This window comes from Idiotropiscis lumnitzeri, chromosome 21 (genome assembly GCF_059441095.1).
Source record: "Idiotropiscis lumnitzeri isolate Australia: NSW breed Sydney's pygmy pipehorse chromosome 21, RoL_Ilum_1.0, whole genome shotgun sequence".
Classification (NCBI taxonomy): domain Eukaryota; kingdom Metazoa; phylum Chordata; class Actinopteri; order Syngnathiformes; family Syngnathidae; genus Idiotropiscis; species Idiotropiscis lumnitzeri.
In genome coordinates this window covers 10123676-10148773 of record NC_142411.1, presented here as the reverse complement: position 1 = coordinate 10148773, position 25098 = coordinate 10123676, and the positions used below count along the sequence as shown (strand labels likewise).

Here is a 25098-nt window from a genome sequence, read left to right as displayed (position 1 = left end):
TTAGTGTGCCATACGCTCACACATGCGTCACTAACCCTCCTCCCCCCTAATTTTTTTTTTGTTTCTTTACTCTGTCAGCACAATGTTGAGTGAGTGGCCAGTGGCTCGTGTTTACCTTATTAATTAGTCCAGTGATCCTGAAAGCTTCCCACAAGTAAATAGAAAAACTGTGAAAGTTACATAGACAAAAGAAAATAAGACAGATGCGAAGGGCGATTACCAAAGCAACATAACGGCTCCTAAAAATAAATTCAAGCAGGGTTTCGAAAACTTTGCTAACGCTGATATGTGCAATATTGTCAGAATTAATTTCGATGGGTTTTCGCTGCACGCTTTTTGTACTGCAGTGTATGTGCTGTTGCTCACGTCGCGCGCCAAAGGCTTCATGGTATCATAAATAGTTCTCTCCTCCTCCAAACTTTTGCAAAAAAATATTTGGGATTGGCCGCTGCTTTGACATCAAAATGTAAACGTTATTTATCTGTCTCATTTTCTTTTTCAGCCCTGCATGGCCCTTTCGATTCCCCAAAAGGTAAGGCCTGCCAAAACGAGCTCTCCTGTTGATGGTCTGGATTGCAAAACTGTCTCTCCCCCCCCCCCCCCCCATTATTCCCGTCATCCATCCATCATTGCTGTCATTCCTCAGCAGTGACTCATGAGTTATCTTGTGGGAGTTGTGTCTGTCTGTACCTGGACTTAGTAAAGCGGCAGACTGCATCTCATCATTTCTCAGTTACACAGTCTGTCTGATTTTTTTTTTTTTTTTTTTTTTTTTTGGTGGAGTTATGAAAATTATCCTTCATCAATTTAGAGTATCCTCCTTTCATTTTCAGCTATTCTGAGCTGATAGCTGATTGGCCAGTGGTGGTGCTTGGTGTGTGCACAGTGCTAATTGTCGTGTGCGCCCTGGTGGGTGTCCTGGTTCCTGACCTCCCTGATTTCTCAGACCCTCTTTTGGTGAGTATATATCCAAAATAGCTCCCTCACTGAAGGCATTGATGCATTATCTCCCCTGTAATAAGTTGCAAACCTCAACCATAGCTTTTGTGAAAAAATGGACACGAATCTGTTTATTAAAAGCCACTCTGCCGTCTTAATGAAGTTGTCATTTTAAAATTGCCAGATTACAACCTAGTTGGTTACATTTCTGTCTGTTCGTCTTGGTCACTTCATTTTGCTTTGTGTTATATTACTCAATTTTACTAAAATTGCTGAGCATCAACGTAGCGACTTCCGTGTCAACAAAACATCGCTTCGTCCATTTCTACTTCACACGTTAACGTTATTAAGCGTATTTTTCCAGTTTGCGCTCTTAAGTCGAGTCATTACTTCATAATGGAGTTGCAAATGTACAGTTCAGTCTTGCACTCGCCATGTCTTTAGCTCAATAGCTTGCGGAAAGAAGAAAACCGTGTATACAGTCATCACAGGCATGCGGGGTAAAGATGGTTTATTACAAAATTAACAAATGCGTTCTTTCATGCACACCCATCGGATTATCAATCGACACAAACCACTCCTCTCGTTCGAAATAAAATCTTGATAGGAATGGGTTTGATCGGGTCAGAATATTCCGAATGGGGTGCGTGCATGAAGCATATTTATTCCGATCAAAATGATTGTATCCAGGTTAACATAGCCAATGACTCGGTGCTGAAAATGTACTTGTTTTCATCTGTTGTTTTTATTTCTTCAAAGGGTTTTGAGCCTCGGGGAACTGCCATCGGTCAACGACTGGTCACATGGAACAACATGGTGAAGAACACTGGCTACAAAGCTACACTGGCCAACTATCCCTTCAAATATGCTGACGAGCAGGCTAAAAAGTAACTGAACCCAGCTGCCTCCGTGACGAAACACAGACATCACTGTCAAATTTTTTCATTTAAGGGGACAGATTTTCAGTGTGATTAGGTCTCAGTCGGCAACTGATTGATTCAAAAGCACAGAATAGTAATTGTTTTATTTGGCTTTGCGCTTTCGGTAGGAGTGACAATTTGTATGAAGCCGGATAGTTCAAAGTCAGAATCCCCATGTAGATAAAAAAAAGGGAATTTGTGCTCACCACCCACCTCCCCAACCTTTCAATGGTTCTGTCTGTAGACGTAATTGTGTGCTCATGTCTGTCAGCATGCTTTCCTGCCTCATATCTTGTCTGTCAACCCCCATCACCTTGCCCCCCTCCAGAGGTGGGTTGTAACTAACATTTAGTACCTTATAATACTTGAGTACTTTTCCTACGCAATTTACTCAATTTAGATTTAACGGATTACTGTATTTTCCGGACTATACCGGAACCGTGCGACCAGTCTGTGTCTGTTGATGACGCCGATTGCGTTCAATTGTGGAACTAAAAAACTTTGAAAGGTAAAAGAGGGCATTTTGAGTGGACTGTACGTAAAAATCTGGGGTTCGTTGATTCCGGGTGCATCCAATCCAGGTTCCACTATAGTCGTGAAACATTTAAAAAATCTGCGTCCAGCTTGAAGATGGGGCGTGACCTAAAAAGTGCTTTATAAATGAGTTACTTAGTACTTGTGTAGCTTTTTTGCACTTGATACTTCCTGATGTTTGCTTAAATATTTGTTTGGAGGACTTCTTTTTACTTTAACTTGAATCATGTTCTTAAAGTAACAGTACTGTTTTGGGGATTTTATTTTTGACTGCTCTATGCATCTCTGCTTCTTTCTCCAAAGTCTCTCTGAGAGCCTTGAAGGTAATAATCGGATCTAATAATAATGCATTCATCTAATTAGAATGATTTTTCTGTTACTTTTACTTTCCAGTCACCAAGAACCCAAGTGGCCTGAAGACCACTTTGATCGGGAGAAACGGCACGCAGAGTGGGACTTCAGTAAGGAGTTTTTCTGTGATGTGCCGGGTAAGTTTTCCAATTTTTTTAATATATACTTTTTTAAGAGGGTTACTACGTAACAGATGGTGCTTATGATTGTGTATTGTTCCCCTTGATACATCATGCAGGCTCTAGCTATTCCAGACTGGTTTTCTCATCTGCTGAGGGGAAGAACTTGTGGAGTATTCAGGCCATCAAATCCATGTGTAATCTGGACAACACGAGGGTACGATTCAGGAACAACACAAGATTGAGTCATGATCATAGTGTAATCATTTAGTTCCATGCAAAGTGGTCGGTAGATTAGGCTCCGACGCACCTCATCTGTTGAGGTTTTCTTCCTGCGGTGTATCAATCTTCTCCATGATTGCATATCTGATATTCAGATTTTCTGAAATACTAAATTTGGGGTTTTCATTAGCAAAAGCCATAATCATCAAAATTACAGGGGCAGGCATGAAATGTGGGAATCTATGTTTTATGATCAATAAGTTATTTAAAGTAAATTTGTACACGTAATAAAAATTGAACCTGTACTATGTCCACAGGTGCGCTCTCACCGTGACTACTGGAGTCTCTGTCAGCGCACCAATGATGCCTCATGTTGCCCCAGCTGGACGCTTGGGAACTACATCGCAGCCCTCACAAATAGGTCATCCTGCCAAATGATTACCGAGCGTGATGTATCGCACACGCTGAAGATTTTGCGCTCATGCGCCAAGTATTACCACAACGGCACGCTGGGACCCGATTGCTGGGACATGGCCCTGAAGCGCAAGGATCAGCTCAAGTGCGGCAACGTGCCTCGGAAGTGCACCAAGTACAATGCCGTCTACCAAATGATGCACTTCCTGGTTGATAAGGACTTCCTCAGTCCAAAGAGCTTGGAATTTCCGCCACCTGTGCTCATGTACAGCATGCTCTTCTCGCCAACAGAGAAAGGAGAGTCGATGATGAACATTTACTTGGATAATTTTGAGAACTGGAACTCCTCGGACGGCATCACCACAGTCACTGGGATTGAGTTTGGTATTAAACATGACCTCTTTCAGGACTACCTCCTTACGGACACGGTGTACCCAGCTATAGCCATTGTTATAGTCCTGCTGGTCATGTGTGTGTACACACGGTCCGTTTTCATCACACTAATGACAATAATAGCCATTATTAGCTCCCTCATTGTGTCTTATTTTCTATACCGCATGGTTTTCAACTTTGAGTTTTTCCCTTTCATGAACCTCACAGCTCTTATCATCCTGGTGGGAATCGGTGCCGACGACGCCTTTGTGCTTTGCGATGTATGGAATTACACCAAATTTGATAAGCCTCACGCCGAGCTGGCAGAAACTGTCAGTGTAACTTTGCAGCACGCCGCTTTGTCCATGTTCGTCACCAGCTTTACGACAGCTGCTGCTTTTTATGCTAACTATGTCAGCAACATCACCGCTATACGCTGTTTTGGCATTTACGCCGGAACGGCCATCTTGGTTAACTATATCCTCATGGTGACATGGCTTCCGGCTGTGGTAGTGTTGCACGAGCGGTACCTCCCAAATGCGTTGCCCTGTTCCAAGCCCCAACACCAGCAAAACGGTTACTGCATCCAAATGATTGTGGAAGGTCTATGCCAGAAGGCTAGCAAATGCTTGTTTAGTGTCTCTGAAGCCTCCAGAATCTTCTTTGAGAAAGTACTTCCCTGCATTGTCATCAAGCTGCGCTACCTCTGGCTCTTCTGGTTTCTTGCTCTTACAGTAGGCGGGGCATATGTTGTTTGTGTCAACCCAAAGATGAAGCTTCCATCGCTAGAGCTGGCTGAGTTTCAGGTGTTCCGTTCCTCTCACCCTTTTGAGCGCTACGATGCAGAGTACAAGAAACTTTTCATGTTTGAGAGAGTGCATCATGGAGAGGACCTCCACATGCCTATCACCATCATCTGGGGTGTCACACCTGTGGATAACGGCGACCCCCTGAATCCCAAAAACAAGGGGAGGTTAATGCTGGACAGCAGCTTCAACATCGCCAGTCCAGCGTCTCAGCTGTGGATCCTCAATTTCTGCCAGAAGCTTCGAAACCAGAGTTTTGTCTTTCAGTCAGACGAGCAGGACTTCACCAGCTGCTTCATTGAGACATTCAAGCAGGTCAGTTCTCCTAGGACCCCTACGCATTTATTTATTAGGAACATGTGTAACATAACTGTTCAAGAAGTTGTCATTCCTATGAAGAGAAATTTATTTTAAAATTGAATATTCACATGTATGAGAACTTTGACTATTACTTGATCGCAAGCTGTATTGTGTCCATGGTTAAAGCAAATTAATCTGTAGCTGTAGGACAGGGTTTCTGAAACTTTTTACACTAAGTACCACTTTAAAAAATATGCTTAGCTTTCCAAGTAACTTTAATATACAGTAATAATAAGATTTTCATAAAAACAGATTTCATAAAATATTTATCGTAAGATAGACGAAATATACACAGTTTGAATATTAGCATGACAAAATAAAGACAAATTGTACTTAATTATAAAAAAACTGTTAAAGATTACTTAAAGTTAAATACAACTGAACTGTAGTTAAATAAGTGCTGCATCCAAAAGCTGTATGCATAGCGACAAGCTTCATTGGGTTGTATTTTTTATTTTATTATTCTATTGCGTCCCACTGGAGTGATTCAGCATGCCGTTAATGGTCCTCGTATCACTCTTTGAAAATCACCCGTATAGGAAATAAAAAATACAGTATCAATGAAATAAGCATAATGCGTTTCAACCTGGTCCAATAAGATTGCAGCCTGTGACTCTGCTTTGACATAGCCTAGAAATATAATATTTAGTTTTTTGGGGATTTGAAACGCATACATTTAATCTTGCCCTATCTCAACAGTGGATGGAGAACCAAGACTGCGAGGAAGCATCCGTCTACCCCTGCTGCAGTCAATCCACCTTCCCCTACAAGCAGGAAGTATTTGAGTTGTGCATTAAGAGGGCCATCATGGAACTTGATCGTAGTACCAACTACCACCTGGACAGCAAGACCCCTGGACCTCGATTTGACATCAATGACACCATTAAGGCCATCGTTTTGGAGTTTAAGAGCACCTTCCTCTTCACGCTGGCCTATGAGAAAATGCACCAGTTCTATTGCGAGGTCAGAGCCAGTGAATGTGTTATTAATATTTTCATCTTTAGTATTTTTGTATTTCCTCAAATGATGGCCTCTACTCTATTAGAGACATTATCCCATTTACAGTAATTGTCAAACGCACTTTCCACTTCAACAAATAAGCGAGTAGCGTACAGCAATGGCAGACACTGACAGAGGCAGCACAATCGAAAATGATTTGACAAAAGCCCCTAAAAACGTAATGGTACTGGAGTAGGAGTAATTAAATGCCCAAGGCCATAATTTGAGGAAAGAGCATGTTTTTAAATTATCCCTTGCAGTAGTAGTTTTGCAGGAGTCGTGTGGAATTTTCCCCATTGCACTGAATGTAATAGTTACCTGTTTGTATCCAGGTGGACGCCTGGATAACCGAGGAGCTGCGCCACGCCCCAGTCGGCCTCAGCCACGGCTGGTTTATCAGCAACCTGGAATTCTTCGATCTTCAGGACAGTCTGTCCGACGGCACTCTGGTTGCCATGGCACTGTCTGTGGCTGTGGCCTTCAGCGTCATGCTACTAACCACATGGAACATCATCATCAGCCTATACGCCATCGTGTCCATCGCCGGGACCATTTTCGTCACCGTGGGCTCTCTGGTGCTACTCGGCTGGGAGCTGAATGTCCTGGAGTCTGTCACCATTTCCGTGGCTGTTGGACTGTCTGTGGATTTCGCCGTCCACTACGGTGTGGCATACAGGCTTGCTCCAGAGCCGGACCGCGAGGGAAAAGTGATTTTCTCCCTCGGCCGAATGGGGTCTGCTATTGCTATGGCTGCCTTGACAACTTTTGTGGCGGGGGCTATGATGATGCCCTCAACTGTGTTAGCCTACACCCAACTGGGCACTTTCATGATGCTCATCATGTGCATCAGCTGGGCCTTCGCCACCTTCTTTTTTCAGTGTATGTGCCGTTGTTTGGGACCTCAGGGCACCTGTGGCCAGATCCCACTTCCCAAAAAGCTGCAGTGTCAGGCTTTCTCCGGGGACTCGTCCGAAGGCTCTCCAACCGAAGGGAAGAGCTCCGGTTTGGGGAAATACCAGCTCGACAGCGGGGATGGAGAAGCAGAACATTATGAACTAGAGCCGCTCGCTTCAAGTCAGAAAGCTGAAGACAAACCTGGAGAGGATCATGAGGTTTGTACTCAGCATCGCAATGGCGTGCACCCTCAGCACCACACTTCCAAATATTCACACACCCAGTATAATAATAAAATAGAGGCTGGCAAATGCAGTCCTAAAAATGGGCTTGTAGAGACACTCGACACATCAGCTCATTGCCAGTACTCCCAAAACACAGACTGCTCATGTGGGGAACCACCTCCACAGTGGACACTCCGTTCCTGTCCTGAGCCACTCCAAGACTCTCATCCCGTCCCCCAACTCATCCCCATTGCAGGAAAGCGTCCAAGCAAACTGGACCCAGTCTGCACACACGTGGATTGCTGCAAGCACTACATCCCCTGTCCGCCTCCCCACTTGCACCGCTGCAGCCCAGGAAGGCTCGTTTACCCCAGACAAGCACCTGCACCCTGCTGCCATCAGTATTGTGCCCATGAGCCTACTTCAGAGCATAGATGCACAGATTTAGCCTTAGACTCGCGCACGGTCCAAAAACCTGTCTCTCTTAATGGCTCGGAGCCAAATTCACAAGAGCCCAATCATGAGCCACAAGTGCCAAGCCCAATTATCAGCCCGCCAGCCCTGACACAGACTCAGTGCCCCTCCTCCACACAGGACTCAACTCACACAGACAGACATCAAGGGCTGAGTGCTCGAGACGGGCGTCACCTAACGTGCGGCATAACCGCAGAAACCACAACACAGGAGGATGTTTGGTGTAAGATCCCCGGCCAGCAGGAGAGTGCCGCGGTCCCACAGAAGCAAAGCGTCAAAAACTGCAAGCAGAACTCTCAACGAGAGAGGACATCTTCTGCCTCTCCGAAGAAACTTTACTGTTTTAACAGGGCGTTGAAGGTCAAGTGCAACTCAGCTTCAGAGTTCAATGTGCCAAAAAGTGAATCAAGTGTACCTCCCATTATAATAAACAGCAGTCGCTCCTCTGAAAGCTTATGTTAGGACTAAAATACACACCGGTAAACAAATAATAGGGATAACGTGCCTCAGTGTGACCCGCGCGTTTCTATTTCTGTCCACAACCAAACTGTTCTTTTTAAAACACTTAACATGTAATGTTTTTTTTTTGTTTGTTTGTTTTAAATAAAGTGTCAATATACTGCAGACATTTGCACAGGTAGAAAAATATGCACATATTTGCTATTGAATGTGATCACATGACGCGTGACATATACGTATCAAATTTCACGTTTTAAAAAGAATTGCTTTTCAACAGTTTTGTGTGCAATGAGCGTCTCCAGATAATGTTCTGTACGATTAAAAGGTCTCACTTAATCGCTGTTGTCCTGTTTATCAGAAAGCTGCCGCGGTCCACAAAATGTGTCAAGGCTCCATTTTGTAATTGTATTTAAACGCATATTTGCATAATTGGCTCATAAATAGCTGCACCTTCGCTGCTGCGTGTCTGGCTTCAAATAATTGGCATGATTCGAAGTCGGGCTCCAGTTGACTTTTATTTTGATTTACACGAAATCAGATTTTTATCACAGCAGCTCGAGTCCATATCCAAAAATTATGACTCATAAAGTAATTTTAAAATAGGTCCTGTTGTGCAGCCGACTCAACACCACTTGACTTTACAGCTCTCACTTTTTCACTTGCTATGTGACAAATGCGTAGGCAGCTACAAAAGTATTGGTACGCCAAAGTCAATTCTTAAAAGTCAGGTTTTAGGTTGACCTCATCAGACTTGCAGCCTCTTTCGGTTTGGGTTTGTTTCTGTGGGTTTCTTGCTTTAGTCTCGTCTTCAGGAGGTAAAGTGCATGCTCTATTGGGTTAAGATCCATTCATTGACTTGGTCAGTCGAAGACCTTCATCTTTTCCACTTACTGCAGTCCTTTGTTGTATTGGGTCTTTGTCTTGTTCCATGATGAAGCTTCTTCTTATTCCAGACGAAATAGTTCTGTAGACTTAAGGATGCATTCTGCTGCTGGCAGCATGATTCACATCAACAATAAAGACAAGTGAGCCCATTCCAGAAGAAGCCATGCAAGCCTACGCCGTGACATTATGTATATTGGTTGGCATGTTTGTCCAGCGGATCCACTCTGGGCGTCTGAGAGCAGAGGTAAGTTGCCTGTGATCATTTTAGTCCTGCTTTACTTTACAAGATCCATGAGAGCTCCCGATGTTTACTTCCTGTCTTGTGATGTGGTACTTCAAGCGGCAGTGCGTTTTCAAAGCCCGCTTTGACATGTCAAATTTAGCTTTTTATTTCAACCTCTTGACACAGCAGCTTTAATGTAAATGCATGAGTGAAGTTGCCTAGTAACCACTTGTTATGGAAATCTGGTTCTTTCTTCACGCAACAAACAGGCTGAATTGGACACATTCTAGGGATAAACCTCACACGTTGAAGAATCACGTGTTGGGTTTGCCTCCATCTTACCCATGACTGCATCTCTCCTGCGAGACTAAAGATGAGCCCATTTGCCTCAAAGCTCCTCTGTAATGCTCTTGATTTAAACGGAGGTCAAACATTAGCTGTGGCCAGGGGATGGGCGTGGTTTATTACATTTTCCCTGTGAGGACTCAAGCACGTTGATTATTCCAGTTAGCTTTAAATAACTATGAAGAGGTCACAGCAAATTTGGTTTGTTGACACGGTAAACATTTGCTCCACCTTTTCAAATAACTTCAGCATTTGCCTTTAACATGTTGCGATTTAGCTGGATTAGAAATGTTTAATTTTCTGAAGCTGCTACAACACCCTGAAGGTCGCACAATTAAACAACAAATTGTGTAATTGTATCTCCTTGCATTGCATTGGGTTCATTACTGATTTCTGTTTTTTTTTTTTTTTTTTGTCTTCATTTTGGCATTTGTCGCTTCATTTGCGATTTTAACGAATAGCTCACAAATTTAGCAAATAAGAATTCCAGATGAGATTAAATTTTGAATCACATTGTTTTGTTAAACACTTTTAAACAAGCAAAACAGAATGACAGGATGCATTTGTGCAACACCCTAAATTTCAGTTAGTCCGTTTCTAAATATACCCTGCACAAATCTGCAGTGTCATGTTGTCGAAAGCTGGTTCCAGATTGCAGGCAGCGGAAACAGGACGGAAGCGTTCCTCTTCCCAGTAGCTTCCTGTTTTCACTAACTTGGCCATTAAAAGGAGGTCGGTGACCCCAGCAGTACTCTCCCAACCAACATGTGCTCTTGGGGAAATACTATTCTTTTCAGTGCTAATTTGGATTAAAAAGCAAGATATTAAACCATTGTTCAAAGTAAGGGGTGGAGAATATTAAAAATTATTTGCCTCCCTTCCGGCCCAGATGCCATAAACTGAAACATCATGAAGTTATAAATAAAATGCAATAAATTGTCAAAACCACAAAACTAGATTATTTTTTTTATCTATCTAGAGTTTGATTTGAACTGGTTTAATTTATTATTCCAGTTTGAATTGAAAATAGTTATCAAACTGCACCGGCAAGAAGTTTGAGCGCCTGCGTTCTTTTTCATCAACATTATCCATCCTATTCAAAATAATTTAACGACAAAAACCAGGGTTCGCGGTTAACTTTAAAAACTGCTTGCCCATAGGGCAAGTGCCACTAAAATTTGCCTTGCCCGAGTGGCCAAATTACTTGCCCGACTTGGGCAAGTGACAATTTTTTTTCTCTAAGAATAAAATGTTTATGGTTGTAAAATGTGCGCCACAAATGTAAATAAACATATAATCTGATAATCTTGTTTTCATCATCAACCATGAAACCCTACTCACAACAGCAAATGTATCATCCTGTGCAGTTATTGAAAATGTTAATTGTAGTTTTAATAATTAACAAATCTGCATGTTAAATTGAGAAAATGATATTACAGCAATCCAGATGATCAATTTTAAGTCCAGGAGAGCGTATTAATTGAGGAATCACATGAGTAAATTATGAGTGTGGGAAATTTGTGTATTCCTTTAAGACCAGTGCCTGTGGCGCTGCCTCCATAAGTTTCATAGCATAAACAGAACACAGTCACTGACACTATGTCAGGTCACATCATGGAGCTAATGAATTAACAGCCAATAATCAAATATTACTCCCTTCCTTACTCACAACTGAATTGTCTACTTAAAAATATTCGAGCTATTTTAGTCATGTCAGAGGAATCCGAAATGTTCGGATTTGAACGAACTCGTCGCCACTTGTAAACATGCGCAGAAGGTAAGAAAACTTCCGGCTGTCAATTTTCGGCCGAAATGTCGTAGGTTTTTGTTGTGTTTTTCAAACTTCAAATGAGGATGCTACTACAGCGAGTTCCAATACTGCGGGATTTATTGACGTCCACTTTAACTTGACATTCACTGAACTAACTGATCCCCGTAGCGCCCGCCCATTGCCCCGGATAAGGCCAATGGACCATACCACAACATAAGGGGTGTCTGGGTTAAACCATCACCATACAGTGCACACAAACAGATCACACCACCGTTTTCGTCGAAATTAAAGATATTTGGCTGCTTTAAAAAAATGCTTGCCCGTTCGGGCAAGTTGCCCATAATTTTACCTTGCCCGTGGCCAAATTTCACTTGCCCCGGGCAATCGGGAAGCGGTTAACCGCGAACCCTGCAAACTCATCTAACCATAAAGCCATTTTGTGTTCGCATTCACTCTGATTTTTTAAAATAGTATTTGAATGCAGTTATTCAGAATTTTATTCACGATTATTTAAAATAAATATTTAATAATATTAAATGGCAATAGATCGGATGATTTAATTTGGAATAATTATTCTTATTGCAAAAACAACCTGTGGAGTGTATTGAGGCACAAAACAAACAATGATTTTGGAACTCTTAAAATGTCCATTTATAGAGGCCATATTTAAGCCACATTCAACAAAACTGTAATATTTACAACCACACGTTCTCATGAAAAAAAAATATAAACACAATTGGTCTTCATGATTTTTGCCAAATTAGAATAAATAGTTAAATAAAACAAAACATGGGTCCTGTCATGAAACCAACACAAATCTATCAGAAATGGCTTGAGAAATACAAACAAATTTGGAATACTTTAGGCCAGTGGTCCCCAATAGCAGGGCTGCGGGCCACTTTGGACCGGGTCACGACGGGCCGCACAGATGGATGTTGCGCCTGTCACATGTCAAGATGATTATTGTCTCGGTTGCATTACGTTATTATCAAACACACAAGCTAGCGAAATTGATAACAATAGCATGTACGAAGCCCACTTCTCACATACGCCATCAGTAGTGCTTTTTCATTCGATACTCTTTTTGACAGTTCACTGCTGTTCTTCAATGTTCTCCAGTTGGATATCGTTTCCAGGTTGCATGTCAGGCTTTGGCGCGTCCTCGTCGCATTTCTTTACCACAGTGTCTTTGAGTATCTTAGAGACGAGGCGCTCATAAAACCACGCTAGGTCTTGTGGGTCCTCTGGCCAGATGAGGTACTCCCTCCTCTGGACGAATGCCCGGACTGCATTGTACTTCATCAGCTGGTAGTGAGCCACCTTTACATCAGGATAGAGAGTATTAACTTGGTGTATCTTTGTGTTTTATTTAAATGTTTTACTTCTTGTGTTTTCTGATGACACAAGCATTTTTTTATTTTGAATAGATGACCCTCGGAAGTTGAACTCATGCAGTCCATACTAGGTGGCTGTTTGCCCGTTTTTTTTCGGGTTGAATAATTCAAAGAACTAAAGTTGAACTGCACTGACGTAGTTGTAATTTGAACACCAAAATTACAAGTTACAAAAACTTTGTAACATGAACAACTGGAACCACCTAAAAGCATATTTTTTCATCCAAACAGCTAAACGCATCCAAAGGCAAAGCAAAGAGAGGAAAAAGTAGCTTACAAAGAATTATTAAAAGAACCTGAACGTAGGTACAAAATATTTAACATTAAAAAGCAAAATAAAGAAATAAAAAGTAGCTTTCTAAAAGTAAAGGCAGTGAAATTGAAAGTTGTTAAAAGATGTTTAAAGACCTTAATCAAAATTATGCAGTAAAGCAGGTGTGGGCAAACTACGGTCTTGGGGCCACACGTTTTAATCCGGCTTGACTTGAAAAAATATTTAAATGAATAAACCTTGTTAATGTTTTTGTTTCTAAATATTTTGTTGTAATGCTTTAGTTAATTTTAATTTAAAATTAAATGTATTTTTTTTCTCCAATGATGTGAGGTTACCAAAACACTCCATCCATCTGCTCCTGGTCGGGTCAAATTTTAGTACCCATTGTGGCCCACTAATCAAAAAGTTTGCCATCCCCTGCAGTAAAGCATAGTTTTTGACCTTATGAACTTCTGTTGGCAGTTTATTCCACTTACGTGATGCATAACAAATAAATGCTGCAAACCTTGTTTGCTTTGAAACCTGGCTCCACTAATTGCCTCGAGTCTGTTCTTATAATAATAAGCTCCTAACTGCGCCTCCACCTTACAACTATTGTTTTCTGGATCATAACCTTCCACTCTCTTCTTTTGTCTTCGCCTCATGAGCCGAAATTCTGCATTCAGCATATTATTTCCCTCCTAGAATTCTTCCTGACCCCCCCCCCATATTAATTTTAACACATGACGGCGCAAGGCTAATGAGCACACAGAACAAAAACAGTAACAGAGAATATCCGTGGGGAACTTAGCACTGACCTTCCCGACCACCAACATAATCAGAACATCCCTGAGCTCATTCAGCATGCGGCCCTGAGCCAAGGTGAACGCCTCCAAGCACCAGCCATCTGAAGAAGGGGACAGTACAATTAGATGTGTAAACCTTTGCGTTTGGCTACGATTACAGTGCATGTTCCCTTTAGTGAGGAGCGTGATTATTCAATTAAGCCTGCATAGGTAAATACCAGTTGTCAGAACGGTCAGTAAGATTTCCATGAAACTGTACCTTTCAGGAACTCCTTGGAGACGACACACACAGTCTTCCTGCTGCCCCAGATGGCATCTCTAATGTTGGAGAGGTGGTCCTCACCAGGTAGGAAGTCTCTGGCTTCGAAACAACACTGCAGGATATTCTCCTCAGAAAATTTGTTGTCCAGCTTTTTTAGTAAAGCAGCTTCCACCCACATGTAGTCCGTGTTGCTGAAGCACAGGTAGGCGTCATACTGCGCGTCCTCCACAGGAGGTGGGGCTTTGGGACCTTCAAGAACCCTCCCGACAGCTTTTTTGTAAATAATATATATGCATCCACGGAGACGAGCGTAAGCGATGCCACAAAGTGTGGTGGTGAGAATGAGGAGGGCAGATAAGATGAACAGCGCAAATTTAAGCCCTTGGACCGCCAGTTCATCATCGACCTCACATTGTTCTACGATCCGGGAGTAGTTGAGCAGAGGGAGGTCATAGTGAAAAGCCGGAAACTCGCATCGGTAATCCTCTCGACTGATTAAGGTTACATTGGTCTCATTCATCCACATCAGAAAGCTCTCGAGATGACAGTCACAGTAAAAGCGATTTCCCGAAAGGCTGAGGAGGAAGAGGGAATCAAAGATCATTGGGTCTGGGTTGGCCAAGAAGTTGTTGGAAAGGTCAAGGTTTCTCAGACTGTTGGGAAAAGCATTTGGATCCAGATAAGTCAGGGCATTGGATGACAGGTCAATCTCAACGACGGAGCTGAGACCGTCAAAAATGCCCTTTGGAAGACTCATGAGGGAGTTGAAGCTTAAATTTAGACCGAGCAGATTTTCGAGATGATTAAACACATCAAGGCATGTCCCCTGAGTCCAAATCAACTGCAGAGAGCTATCATGAAGATCCAATACTTGTAAACTATGATTAAGAGGAATTGAGACATTCTGACCGAGTGTGCACCACTTCATGAAATTACCACCAAAGAAGAAATTATTCAGATGCTTGAAATGAGTTAAAATGAGATAAACGTCCTCAAGGTTTGTTAATCGGTTATTTGTCACGTCCACGTGAATCGGGTTGATGCTGAGTTGATCTATATTGTATAGATCAACCAACCGATTGTCACCCAGAAGGAGAAATTCAAGGTTTGGCAGTGATGCGGGAGACCCCAAAGTCCGCAGGGAGTTTCCTGTCATATATAACGCTCGTAATTTGGGAAGGCCTTCAAAAGCTTGAAATCCCAGCACTCCAATGTTATTAAAAGACAAGTCCAAAACCCGAAGCTCTGTCAGACTGCTAAACGTATGTGAATAAACTTCTCCTAAAATATTGAACGACAAGTTGAGCAATCTTAAATTTCCCTGCACACCACTGAAAGCCTGGTCATTGATTTGATTGATTTTGTTTTGTGAGACATCAATTATAATCGCGTTCTTCAGAGGGCTGAATACGGCTCTCTGCAAGGCAAATATTCGGTTTTTAGACACATCAAAAATGTTTACTCCGCTGTTTGCAAGACCTTCAAATGTGCGCCTGTCCGGATCTGCTAGATTGTCATGTGAGAAACCTTTCCCCAAATATCCGGAGAATATGAGATGAGCAATGGGAGTCCCCTGTATTGCTTTGAGAAATTGTTGGGTTGCGGTCACATTGAACCCGTTGGTTGATAAATCAAGAATATTGAAGCCCATTCCTCGAAACGGGTTTCCGCATTTTCCCCAGTCGAAATTGCTAGTGGCCATTTTGTACAAGTGATTGGAGTCTAAATTGAAGTATGTGAAGTACTTCCCTCTGAACCCAATGAGATCTCCTTCACATAGTTGTTCAATCTTATTCAACATGAGGTTTATCTCTGTCAACTTAGAGAGGTTTTGAAAGAAAAGTCCAGGTTTGAGTTTTTCCATAACATTGCCAAAAAGATTAAGCGTTTCTAAAGATAGGAGCGGCTCGAGGTAACTGTGCGCCATTATGGAGTCGGTCAAACCGCAGTGGTCCAAGAAGAGGAATTTCAGACTGACCATCCCTGCAAATGCCCGCGGCTCCAGTTGAAGCCCAACATTGTCGCCAAGAACCAAGCGAACCAACTGCTTTTGCCTGACGAAGGCGTTGTTCCTTATCACCAGCTTCACATTCTGCTTCCCCAGATCCAACTCACGCAGCTGTTCCAGATTTTTGAGTGACGTGCTATTGATCTCAGGGATTCTGTTCATCTCCAAGTAGAGGGAGGTAATGTTTGGAGGCAGATCAGGCACCCACGTGTGATTCTGTCCGTGACAAGCGGCGACAAGGCCATATATTTTACAAGCTGGGTTACACGTGACAACCTGTAGAAAGAAAATAAATCATTTTATTGTACTATGCCAGGAATCACAAGTTGGAATGTGTTGTATTCTTATCTCCAACGTAGTAATATAATCGTAACACCAGCAAATATATAGTAACATATCTTAATGCTCCTGTAAGACGACAGCCCCAAACTTTCAGGATATGCACTATAATCTTTCCACAAGGTGTGCGAAGCACACTCGAGAATGGGGCGAATGGCCAATTTTTATGCATCAAATGTTTCCACGCAAGCTGGCATCCCAAATTTTTTTGTCCACCTCCCGTGGTGGGCTGGCGACAGACCTTTTATTGACGCATATGGCCTCTCTATCACAGCAGGTTGGCGATTCATCATTATTCAGCGACATAGAGGCATCTAATTTATATAGGGGCGGAAATCCGTCAGAATGACGGACCGATCTGTCAGTCCACACTGATGGACGCCCGTTTTGCTGACAATTGCAGAATCAAGGGAGACTCTTTAAAAATTACAAGTGTGGGGTTTCACGTGTTAGTGTGATTGTCACTAACCATGTACGTTAATGGCAACTGACGGACGCCCGTTTTGCTGACTTTTTAAAAAAGAAAATACACATTGTTGAGGTTGGGGAGACGGCTTGACAGAACGACGGACTTCTGACAGACTGACAATTACAATTCAGCTCGCCAGGGAATAATGATGGATATGAATGACCGACCAGCAAAATTTTGTAAAATGCCCACCCCTGTCAATTTCCGTCAGGTGGACTGTGGGCTATCCGTGTACTTAAGTTTCAGTACATTAGTGATGTAATTTTCAGTTACTGCTGTATATCGTCAGTTCATTTTTGTCTTTATTTGATACTATGAGTGATGCACAAGTGTACAAACTTCCGTTTTACTCTCTTTTTATTAGCAGTGTCCCGATACATTTTCCACTTCCGATCCGATACCGATATTGCACTCTAGAGTAATGTCCGATATTGTCCGATCAAACTAAAAAGTCCAGTGATGATTTTTTTCAATGCTAGTCCAGTCCTTTTTTGAATGTTGTGTAAAATTCCATGTAAGTTTAGCAAGCATTCTCATTCACAATTATTTTTCAATAAATATGTTGCAGTTGTAAGAATACCAATTGCAGACAAGATGGGGACGAATCAATTGAGGGTGAAAAAAAAAAAATATTTTTTTATATACAGATGTAGATTTTTGTAAATTCACTATTTAAATGGCAGGTTTGCTCTAAAAATACTCTAAAAACTGGAAATAACACCCGAACTAAAAAAAAAAAAGTCCGCCAATACCACCATCGTCCTAGGGTGAACCGAATTTGCGCGAGGGGCCCATTTGCGACATCGAGTGCATATGCTCCAACACTTAACAAGTTGTTCAAATATCAGTTTGAAATCAATTGGTAGCGTTTTAGTCTACTTTGGGGGTTATTTCAAATCCAGTACTGTTGGTACGAAACTTAAAACAACACCATTCACAAAGCATGCTAAGCCATTACACTACAGTGCATGTATGGGAGGTAGGGGGGTGGTATCTTGAATTTGGCGCTCCAGCCATTTCTCAGTTTGACAGATCAAGGCGACTCCTAATGATTAAACAGAACCTCGCCATTGAGACGCTTCGAACAGGATGTTCTCAGAGGTAAGTGACCACACGTAGTGTGTAAAGTGCATAAATATGTCGTCCTCAGTTTTTGTTAAAATAATTGAAGAGCCATAGTAAATAATCCACCAACTTCCGAGCAGCGCTGCTACAATGCTTAAAACACACACACACACACACACAATTGGCATTGAGTGAAGCATGTGACACCTTACCTGCAAATTCACGCAAATGAAGACCAGTTGAAGAACCAGCATCCAAAAGTTGCGCTTTCCGCAGTCCATTATCCTGTTATGGCACACATTGAAGGTGATCTTTGTGGCCACAGCGGCTTTCTGCAAAAGCGACTCCACTCGAGCTCAGTGCCTGAGTCAGTCGGGTACATAAAGAGGAGGAAATTGTGTAAGACTGTTTGCCTTGCATTGATTCGTAGTTGACTGGTACAGCTTGCCACACTCATAAAAACCAGCCATCTCCTTAAATGAACTCCTCTACTAAAATTTCATTTCAGTTTAATTTGTTCGTATTTGTCTGATAACGAACAATAGGCCTCACTGTAATTACTCCGGTTCCAGCCGCTCCCACACTATTATGCCTCAGCTCTCTCTGTCAACATAATATGGTTCATTGCACCCTCTTATCACATTGCATTTTATCTGAGACAAGCAAATCTAATCACCGCTTGGCCATTTATATTAACTCGCTTTTAAAAAGGGATGTGTATTTCCTCCTTAAATAATGCTTTAAAATGTGTTCTCAATTTTGCATTATAACTGCTTGTACCATTTATCAGATCCAGGAAATTAATGATCAAAAAGGTGTCACATGAACAAGATGATAATGTTCAGAAAAAAAAACAAGTAAACGTCAGTCAATAGATTTTAACTAAGTTTTTAAAATTCCAAATTATAACTCCTACTATTACTGTACTACTATTAGCACAATTAAATATTATCATCCTTGCATATAGAATGACTGATTGAATATTCCTAATGACATAATTTTGCCATGTTTAAGAGCAAAACACTTTCACATGGAAAAGTGAAATGCTTTTATGTACACGAATGAAATCTCTCACACACCTGAAAATGTTCTCACTCACATACGTGAGTGAAAGGTAAATTTAAAATACGCAAATGAGCACATTTCAGTAGGACTTGCAAAAGGATTTCTATCGCATGTGTAAGTGTTTCACTCGTGTATGTGAATGGAAAAAAAATGTTGTGTGCGGCACACAGTGTACGTTAAAGTGTTTCACTTGTACTTTAGTTTGAAATACCGGAAGGGCTTCTGTTCATTGTGTCACTCTGTCAAAAGAAACATGTTGCAATTTTTAACTGCACACGTTTTTGTTGGGCCTCTAACATGCTACCATTTCCCAATCATTCAGTACAATCACACGTGAAGTTCCTCACTACAATATTAGGAATACTTATGAATTCCAATAAAAGAGGCCTTTCAAATTCAAAGTGTTTATCTTTTTCAATAGTTTCAATGACATTCTCAAGTCCTGGGAAAACTCCATATTCCGTGAGTTGCAGACCGCCCCCCTCATCAGTGACTCACGCGGTGCCACCACATTGATTCACAGTGGGTCGGTGTGTCAGAAGTCTGTCTGAGAGATCCCAGGTAAATGAAAAGCATACTAGTCCAGGCACTGAGGAAATGGGAGAATATGGCCTCATTTAAGTTCATTGTGCAACTTTTTCCTTTTCCTTTTCCCTCTCTACTATGGTCAATCCATGTGCATATTGGGGGTTATTTTTACCTGAATTCCGCCATCACTGTGCTCCATGCGGTTATGTCCGGAAAAATGAGAGGATGCAAGGAAATCCTTTGAGTGGTTAAGCCGTTTTAGCGAAAAATCAAGTGAAACCCTGATAGCCAGGAAAACTTCTCTGCAGGTGACGGTGGCAGAAGGCTGGCTGTCCAGACAGGAAACCGCAAGAAGCAGGAAGTAGAACATGAGGAAGACCAACAAAACAAACTTTGGATAACCATGGAGGTAAACCTTTGTGGAGAAACATGCTACATACATGAACTTGTCATTTTCTGGAAGAGTACTGAATCTCCGCCTGGCCTTTCTGGAGATAATGATAAGCCATGCATGCAAATCAGGTGTGCCATGCTCCAACTGAGTGTACACACTAACCATGCAAGAAGAAAGAAAACACAATAATATGACAAAGTGAAGATACCAAAAATCCCCAAAACTGTACAGAGAAAATACCTTAGATTTTTTTTTTTTTATTTTGGATCCTCACAGTCAGGCTGCTGCAGAAAGCATCCAAAGACACTCGAGCTGGTTCGCTCCAACAATGCTGCTCAACATGCACTGACAAGATCCTGAAGAAGAGGGTTCCCCCCCCCCCTTTCAATCTTTTCATACACTTCCGCATATAAGCCTTTAGGCATAAAATAATTTCTCACTGAAGGATACCCAATGGCATTTCCCTGAACAGAAAAAATGACAAGAACCGGTTCTGTTTAAGTTTTTCCTTTTTTTTCATTATTTCCAGTGGGGGGGAATCATTAATTCATCGGACCCTGTTATTTTTTATAGTTTTGCATAAATGGTTTTCATTTACATAGTTATTACATGCTTATTAAATTAGTTACGACAGTACTGTCCATCTCACATCCTTGATGACAGTCCGTACTTAGGAGCTTATGTCTTCAATGTGAATGTATTTTTTAAAAAGGGACTTATGAGCTAAAGAGTGGCTAAATCATCCACAGACAAATTCTGTGTGTGCTTTGAACACAATTAATTAATTAAATTAATTCTAAAGCGAGAGTTTGGGAAACAATGCTCGTTCATCAACTATGTGGAAGAAATTTTCTCACGAGTCATTATGAAATATTTAGTTGAGTTGTATAATAATTATTTTGTACTTACATAAGTACAGTTCAAAGTGGTAGTAGTAGTTTTGTACTTTTATTTACAGGAATCACTGCAAAACGATTCTTTGCAATAATATATTCTATGTGTCTCCATTAGTCTAAATATGGCAGTCTGATTAATATTGCGTTTTAAGTTAAGCAGCAAAATCCACCTGCTTTTATACATCCCTGGGGGCAGCCATTTTGTTACTTCTGTCGACTGAAAATGACATCACAGTTGCAGAGGGCTCCAATGAAAAAAAAATTATGCATAATCCACATTTTAAAAAAACACGTCTCATCGGCCCTGTTCCTCCTGTCAGCCAATTCAGATATCTCCGGCATCTCATGTCTTGTCAAAGTCTACTTGGTTTTCATCTTGCTACCCAGTACTTTAATCTGCCTTTTTTTCCCGTAACTTATTAAGTTTTTGAAATGCTGTTGCACCGATGCCTTGCTTTGCCTCCGTCGTTGTGCTTTGGGCCACTTTCCTTTTATTCCGCAAAAGATGACCTCACAATCCGATAAACCTGTAAGACTCGGTATGGTAATCAAATCGACAAGATTGTTTTCTTCACTTGCACAACCGGATGGATGTTTTTTATTTTATTTGTCCACCTGAATTTCTTATTTGTGAGACATTAATTTTTTAACTGAATTTCAGCACAGCACAAAAAGCTGACATTTTAAAAATTATTTAACATCATACAAAACTGATACATTTCCTTGCGTGGTCACTTTCTCTTTTATTTTAAATTACTTATAATTACACAGCTCACAAAAAGCTTGGGATATTCCAATTCAAGTGACATTTCATGACGAACCAAAAATGTTCAAAATAAATTTTACTCTTGAATGTTTTACTCTCAAATTGTTGCCTGGGTCAAAATACTGTCTTTTCACAGTAAAATGTAGTCTGAAATGTGTATCAACTACTTTTTTGTTTGGAGCTTAGTATCATTATCAAAATTCACATTATTTTGCATGCTGGACTTTATAGAAGCCACAAAGTTAGAAAATTCTATTATCAAAGTGATGTTTTCAAGGCCAAATACAATCATTTCTGTGATGTATAATTATTATGTTATTATATAATTATAATTACATGCAGATCTAATACACTGAAAAAAAAAACAGTCCTTTGAATTTGCTAAATTTGAACATACGCCTTTGTTGCATATTATATGTGATAAACTGCCGTTATTTTTTTATTGAAAATTTCCCTTCTCAAAAACATTCAAGTAAGTGAATTCTAGTGACTTTTTCAGTGCGAATGCAGTGAAAAGCTGAAGCGTAACTGAAATGCTGTGGAATTCATTGGATTGTTTAAATGCACATTTACATTGAAATATATCAGATTTATTTTTATCTTGGGAAAACATATTTTTTAAGTATGTAATACAAATATATATTAGTTTAACATTATTTAAAATGAAAAGAAAACGAAGAGGGGAAATGACATCAGTTTAGCACATTTGAATCATTTTCAATCGATGTTCAAATCAAATTAAGGGCTTTTTTAGTGCTGGACAATTAACCTCACCTATATTTTGCCATTTACTGCATACAAAAAAACAATAACCACGATTTTCTCTGCTTTGTATTCAATTAAATATATATAATATGTGCGGTTTGGAAACAGTGCACTCATTTGTGTTTAGTTTGCAGTACACTCATTTCGCCAGTTGGTGGCACAATCGGGCAGTGAAATTTTCGAGCAGCACAACCAACTATTGAAGATGTTATTTATTTGCGTTTCATCATAAAACCAGTTCGTGTGTACATTTATGCGTCCCATTGCTTCTTCTGCAGATGCAGCCCAACTTCATGTTTGAAAAAAACAGAGTTAACCATCAAGACGTCCACAGAGTCTGTGGACGTCTTGATGGTTAACACTTCTCCCTTTTTTTATATTTTGTTGGCTGTGGTATTTTAGTCCCACCAGTGCTCGCAGCCGTTGTCTGAATTAAAAGGAGTCCTAAAGTGGATTTTCTTAAAGGCGAGTCAAATCCCAGGCTCTACATTCAAAAGTCATGCTCCACCCATGGCCTCCTCTTTCCTTTTTTTTTATTAAGCGTCACTCCCCATCCCGTGTAAACTGTGGGTCTCCCCACCGTCTGGGGCTTTATACGCAGCCCCTCTTTCCACTTTCTCCCTTTTGTTTAGGATGTGCTGTGACAGAAAGACCACCACCACAATAAAAATGACACAGCACACTATTATGGCCACCAGCCCACCGACGGTAACCGCCGAGGGCTGCTGAGTTGGAGCGACCTCGTGCGGCGTCACCGTGGGAGTGTTTGGAGATGTTGCGACTTCCCCCGAGCCCTCCACCTCGTCATCTTCATCTTCATTTCTGGCGCAAAACACTTCATTGACCAACGTGAATCCTTTACGACAAGAGCAAATATAGCCACCGTAAGTGTTCTTACAGCCGTGCTCGCAGTAAGAGTCTGCGCATTCGTCCATGTCTATGCACACGGTGTGGTGCTCCCTCTCCTCCGCGATGTAACCATCAGGACAGAAGCACTGGTACTTGTCGTTTGGATCGCATTGCGCTATGCACTCCTCCTCGCCGCAGTGCAGCTCACACTTATTCGTGTCCAGCGGGTCCACTCTATATCCGACGTAGCAGGAGCATTTGTAACTCCCGGGTGTGTTGTCGCACATGTGCTCACACGGGGCAGATGCGCACTCGTTCTGATCCACGCACAACTCTCCCATCATCTTGAACCCGTCCTCGCATTCGCATTTGAAGCCGCCCATGGTGTTGACGCACCGGAAGTTCTCCCCGGGACATTGACGCTCATCCGAGCAGTCGTTAAAGTCCACGCAAGATTGACCGTCGGGTGCCAGGTTGAAGCCGTGGTCGCACGCGCAGGAATGCACGCCGTCGTCCCCCTCCAAGCAGGCGTACTCGCACCCTAACCGCGCGCACGGCCCCCCCGCGTCCAAGTCGCATGTGATTTTATTCACAGGGTTGACGGAGAAGTCGGGCGGGCACGAGCAAGAAGGCTCGTGATCGTCATCCATGGCGCATTTGTGTTCGCAGCCTCCCTCGAGGATCTCGCAGCTCCACGGAGCCTCCAGCCAAGTTTCGGAGCACATGAATTTGCGCTTGCTCGACGTTAGCCAGGCGATGCTTCCAGGCGGCAGGGAGAGTAGATCTTCTCCCCCGAAACCCAAGGGGGTGTTGTACGCCAGAGGTTCCCCCGTGATCATGACATCCATTCTCGTGCACGAGTATTTGAAGTGGTACTCGCATAGGAAGCCGGTGACTTGCGCGTCACACGGCTTCTGAACCCACTGGAGCCCGTCCACGTCGGAAACTGTGACGCAGCGTGGAGAAGAGCAGCTGCTGTCGAAAGTGGGAGCCCAGTTGTCAAAATCATTTCCCGCGTCTTTCGTCACCCACTCATAGCCTTTAAGATGAGATGTTGCGTTCGGGCAGCCGGTTAAACGATGCAAACCGATCCAGAATCGACCCGAAAAATTCCTCAAAAGTTTAGTGAGTACATCATGTGATACAGACGAACTCACGGTCATTAAAAGCCCATTTCGTTCTTTGCAATGATTCTGTGCGCTTTCAAAGTTACCGGATTTGCGGAACACGGCGAAACAGCTGCTCTCAACGCAGTGCCCACCGTCCGGATCCGTCCCACCGAGTCCCCCCACCAGGACAGCCACCACGGCAACGAACAATCCCGTGGCATCCTTCATATTCGAACACGATCTTGCGTTCATGTGGTCTTGCGTCCCTGCAGCCAAGACGCGTGTTTGTTGGAAAAAGTGCTTGGCTCGCATTTATAATCTCCCCATTCCATTTTGGCGACCGAGCAGAGGAAGGAAGTGGCTCTTAAGCAGCCTTCTACGGCGCTCACTGGCCCTCCAAGGAAACTTTCTCCTCTCAAACGCCCTCAACGAAGACCACGGCCGTAAATTACGCACAGCTTTGCGCACGCAATCGCGCACGCTAGCCCACTCCCCTTTGTTGCTGTTGCCCCTCCCAGTGAGCGGAGTCTGTACCGTTATATGAAAAGTCGTTTGTGCTATTTATTCGACATCCTTAATATTCAGATGTTAATTTTCTATCTATCTATCTATCTATCTATCTATCTATCTATCTATCTATCTATCTATCTATCTATCTGTCTATCTGTCTATCTGTCTATCTATCTATCTAATCTATCTGTCTATCTGTCTGTCTGTCTGTCTAATCACACTGAAAAAATGTACTCAATTTACTTTCAAGTAGTTGCACACAATAAAAGCATCTGGATTCATTTTATAGTCTTATGACAGTCTTATGAA

At 42.0% G+C, this 25098-nt stretch overlaps 3 protein-coding genes and 1 long non-coding RNA gene across 16 annotated transcripts in view; 2 read left to right on the top strand and 2 right to left on the bottom strand.

Moving 5' to 3' along the window:
• disp1 (dispatched homolog 1 (Drosophila)) overlaps positions 1 to 8423 on the top strand; it is a 43453-nt gene extending 35030 nt beyond the window's left edge. For all 9 annotated transcript variants that reach the window (XM_088286282.1, XM_088286286.1, XM_088286280.1 and 6 more), the window contains 8 exons: positions 503 to 532; positions 834 to 957; positions 1699 to 1826; positions 2787 to 2881; positions 2983 to 3080; positions 3403 to 4992; positions 5737 to 6000; positions 6369 to 8423. In XM_088286282.1, the coding sequence (XP_088142408.1) occupies positions 503 to 532; positions 834 to 957; positions 1699 to 1826; positions 2787 to 2881; positions 2983 to 3080; positions 3403 to 4992; positions 5737 to 6000; positions 6369 to 8090 (4051 nt within the window). In that variant the 3' untranslated portion in view covers positions 8091 to 8423. The remainder of the gene's footprint in view (positions 1 to 502; positions 533 to 833; positions 958 to 1698; positions 1827 to 2786; positions 2882 to 2982; positions 3081 to 3402; positions 4993 to 5736; positions 6001 to 6368) is intronic.
• A 2220-nt stretch (positions 8424 to 10643) lies between these two features.
• LOC148316923 (uncharacterized) lies at positions 10644 to 20530 on the top strand. Of its 2 annotated transcripts, XR_015840137.1 has the most exons (3): positions 10644 to 11317; positions 14031 to 14110; positions 19809 to 20530. It is a non-coding gene; the product is annotated as an uncharacterized LOC148316923 (long non-coding RNA). The 2 variants fall into 2 exon arrangements; XR_015840136.1 differs by lacking the exons at positions 10644 to 11317; positions 14031 to 14110 and adding an exon at positions 17748 to 17943.
• On the bottom strand, positions 11939 to 20235 carry tlr5b (toll-like receptor 5b). 4 transcript variants are annotated; one of them, XM_088286024.1, is made up of 5 exons: positions 20135 to 20235; positions 18120 to 18270; positions 14024 to 16310; positions 13777 to 13865; positions 11939 to 12631 (listed from the first exon to the last, which is right to left on the bottom strand). In XM_088286024.1, the coding sequence occupies exons 2-5, from the start codon at positions 18186 to 18188 to the stop codon at positions 12404 to 12406; spliced, it is 2673 nt and encodes an 890-aa protein (XP_088142150.1). In that variant the 5' UTR covers positions 18189 to 18270; positions 20135 to 20235; the 3' UTR covers positions 11939 to 12403. The 4 variants fall into 4 exon arrangements, with proteins under 4 accessions (XP_088142150.1, XP_088142151.1, XP_088142153.1 ...); XM_088286025.1 differs by having other exon boundaries at positions 19673 to 20217; XM_088286027.1 differs by having other exon boundaries at positions 20169 to 20215.
• Positions 20531 to 22693: 2163 nt separating the features above from the next.
• LOC148316922 (thrombomodulin-like) lies at positions 22694 to 24706 on the bottom strand. Its single transcript, XM_088286028.1, has one exon. It carries the CDS (start codon positions 24589 to 24591, stop codon positions 22858 to 22860), a length of 1734 nt encoding a protein of 577 aa, XP_088142154.1. The 5' UTR covers positions 24592 to 24706; the 3' UTR covers positions 22694 to 22857.
• Between the last annotated feature and the right edge of the window lie 392 nt (positions 24707 to 25098).

What these genes read in the sequence shown, in the direction of transcription:
- tlr5b (XM_088286024.1), bottom strand. Translation starts at nt 18,188, where the DNA reads ATGGACTGCGGAAAGCGCAACTTTTGGATGCTGGTTCTTCAACTGGTC. An exon ending in TCATTTGCGTGAATTTGCAG is followed by an intron (nt 16,311 to 18,119) that starts GTAAGGTGTCAC and finishes TTCTTTCTACAG; the next exon opens with GTTGTCACGTGTAACCCAGC. An exon ending in CTCCAAGGAGTTCCTGAAAG is followed by an intron (nt 13,866 to 14,023) that starts GTACAGTTTCAT and finishes CCCCTTCTTCAG; the next exon opens with ATGGCTGGTGCTTGGAGGCG.
- LOC148316922 (XM_088286028.1), bottom strand. Translation starts at nt 24,591, where the DNA reads ATGCGAGCCAAGCACTTTTTCCAACAAACACGCGTCTTGGCTGCAGGG.